At 43.5% G+C, this 1,547-nt stretch overlaps 1 protein-coding gene across 1 annotated transcript; it reads right to left on the reverse strand.

The window, feature by feature from the left end:
- Positions 1-879: 879 nt before the first annotated feature.
- SARC_15874 (hypothetical protein) lies at positions 880-1,140 on the reverse strand (the record flags this gene model as incomplete). The annotated part of the gene is made up of 1 exon (XM_014290015.1): positions 880-1,140. A coding segment is annotated over one exon (261 nt), but the record flags the coding sequence as incomplete, so codon positions are not given.
- Between the last annotated feature and the right edge of the window lie 407 nt (positions 1,141-1,547).

Below are 1,547 nucleotides of genomic sequence, written 5' to 3' on the forward strand. Positions count from 1 at the left end.
TATATACATATCTATATATGTATCTATATATATGTGCGTGTGAGTGTTTATATACATCAATGTCTCTAGGTTGTATATATATTTATACGTATCAGATATATCGAAAGATAGCCACACAGATACATAAACACCCACAGTCTGAAATGACCCCAATTCGATCTATCTTCACATACCCCATGATCCTGTATGTTATATTGTGTGTATAGTTCAATCACATGCCCATAACATGCCGAATATACCAACGCCGTACAAAACGAATTCACACGCACTTAGAACTGAATACACGTCGTGATTACTGGCGCAGGAAGTGTTCTTTGAGCATATGTAAATCCAAGAACCCTACCTGTGCGGTGACCATGCAATCGTGAAGTTCGGTACCTTCGGGATAGACCGACCGTTGACTCCTGACGAGAAGCACAATGCGACGGCATGAGGTGTAGAAGGCCAACCTGTGCAAACGTACGTCAACGTATCGCACAGAGGGAGACGCCGTGTGGATGAGAAGAAGAAGGAGTGGTGTGTACTTGTACTTCGCAGAACACTACAGGCGAAGATAGGTTATGTAGTAGGTGATAGCTGAAATGTGTATATGTACATCGCCAGACCATGGACCATATAGCAGCACATGATATATATGTAACTATTATGAGACCAGGCAATCTGTAAGACCACGGGCCATACATCAACATATGGTATACATTGAACTTCAATCTATCCAGACAAACTGTAAGACCACGGACCACACATCACATGATATACATGGAACTAAAATCAAACAAGACAAACTGTAAGACCACAGACAAACTGTAAGACCACAGACCACATATCAACATGATATATCTGTAACTATAATCAAACCAGACAAACTGTAAGACATACTGGAAGGGCCGGATCCACTCGACCAGCTCAGAGGGACTGATGCGACTGTAAGACTCGCATAGTCTCTCGAGGAGACGTAAAGCTTCGCGTAGTAGCACTACCACAGACAACCCCTGCCCAACCCCCCGAAGTTCGGTATCTTTGTGACTCGGTTTTTGGCGGGATATACCGTCTTCCGTTGCATGTGCTCTCTCGCCATCGTTGTCAGCTTCCGAATCAGTTAGCCAATCAGAAGCAGTGGTTCCGTCGGTTCCCTTGTCCCTGATTGGTCAATGTGTGCAATTTCGTATACGTAACAAAGGATTGACTGACGACGATCGCCAGCTGATAGCGCGCAGAGGAAAAGGTGCTCTAATGTGTGTGTTTTATGACTAACACATATGTTCATATGTTAATGTTCCTTACTGTGTGTGTTATATGATGCACATGTGCTTAGATAGTCGGATTGTAGATAAAGGGGGCGTCTTACAACAGCATTGTGGTGTGAGTGGGGATTGTTTCCCGAAGTGGCCGGGTTGTGGAATACAAATGAAACTGCGTACGGAAGACTGTTAGCCCTACTCAAAAAGAAACAGAAAGGCAGAAATGATATAGGCATAGCAGTTTGAATTAACTACGATCTGTTCATGACTGTTCAAATTCATATCCATAGCCTATGTCGTATGGGA

Source organism: Sphaeroforma arctica, assembly GCF_001186125.1.
Source record: "Sphaeroforma arctica JP610 unplaced genomic scaffold supercont1.6898, whole genome shotgun sequence".
Classification (NCBI taxonomy): Eukaryota; class Ichthyosporea; order Ichthyophonida; genus Sphaeroforma; species Sphaeroforma arctica.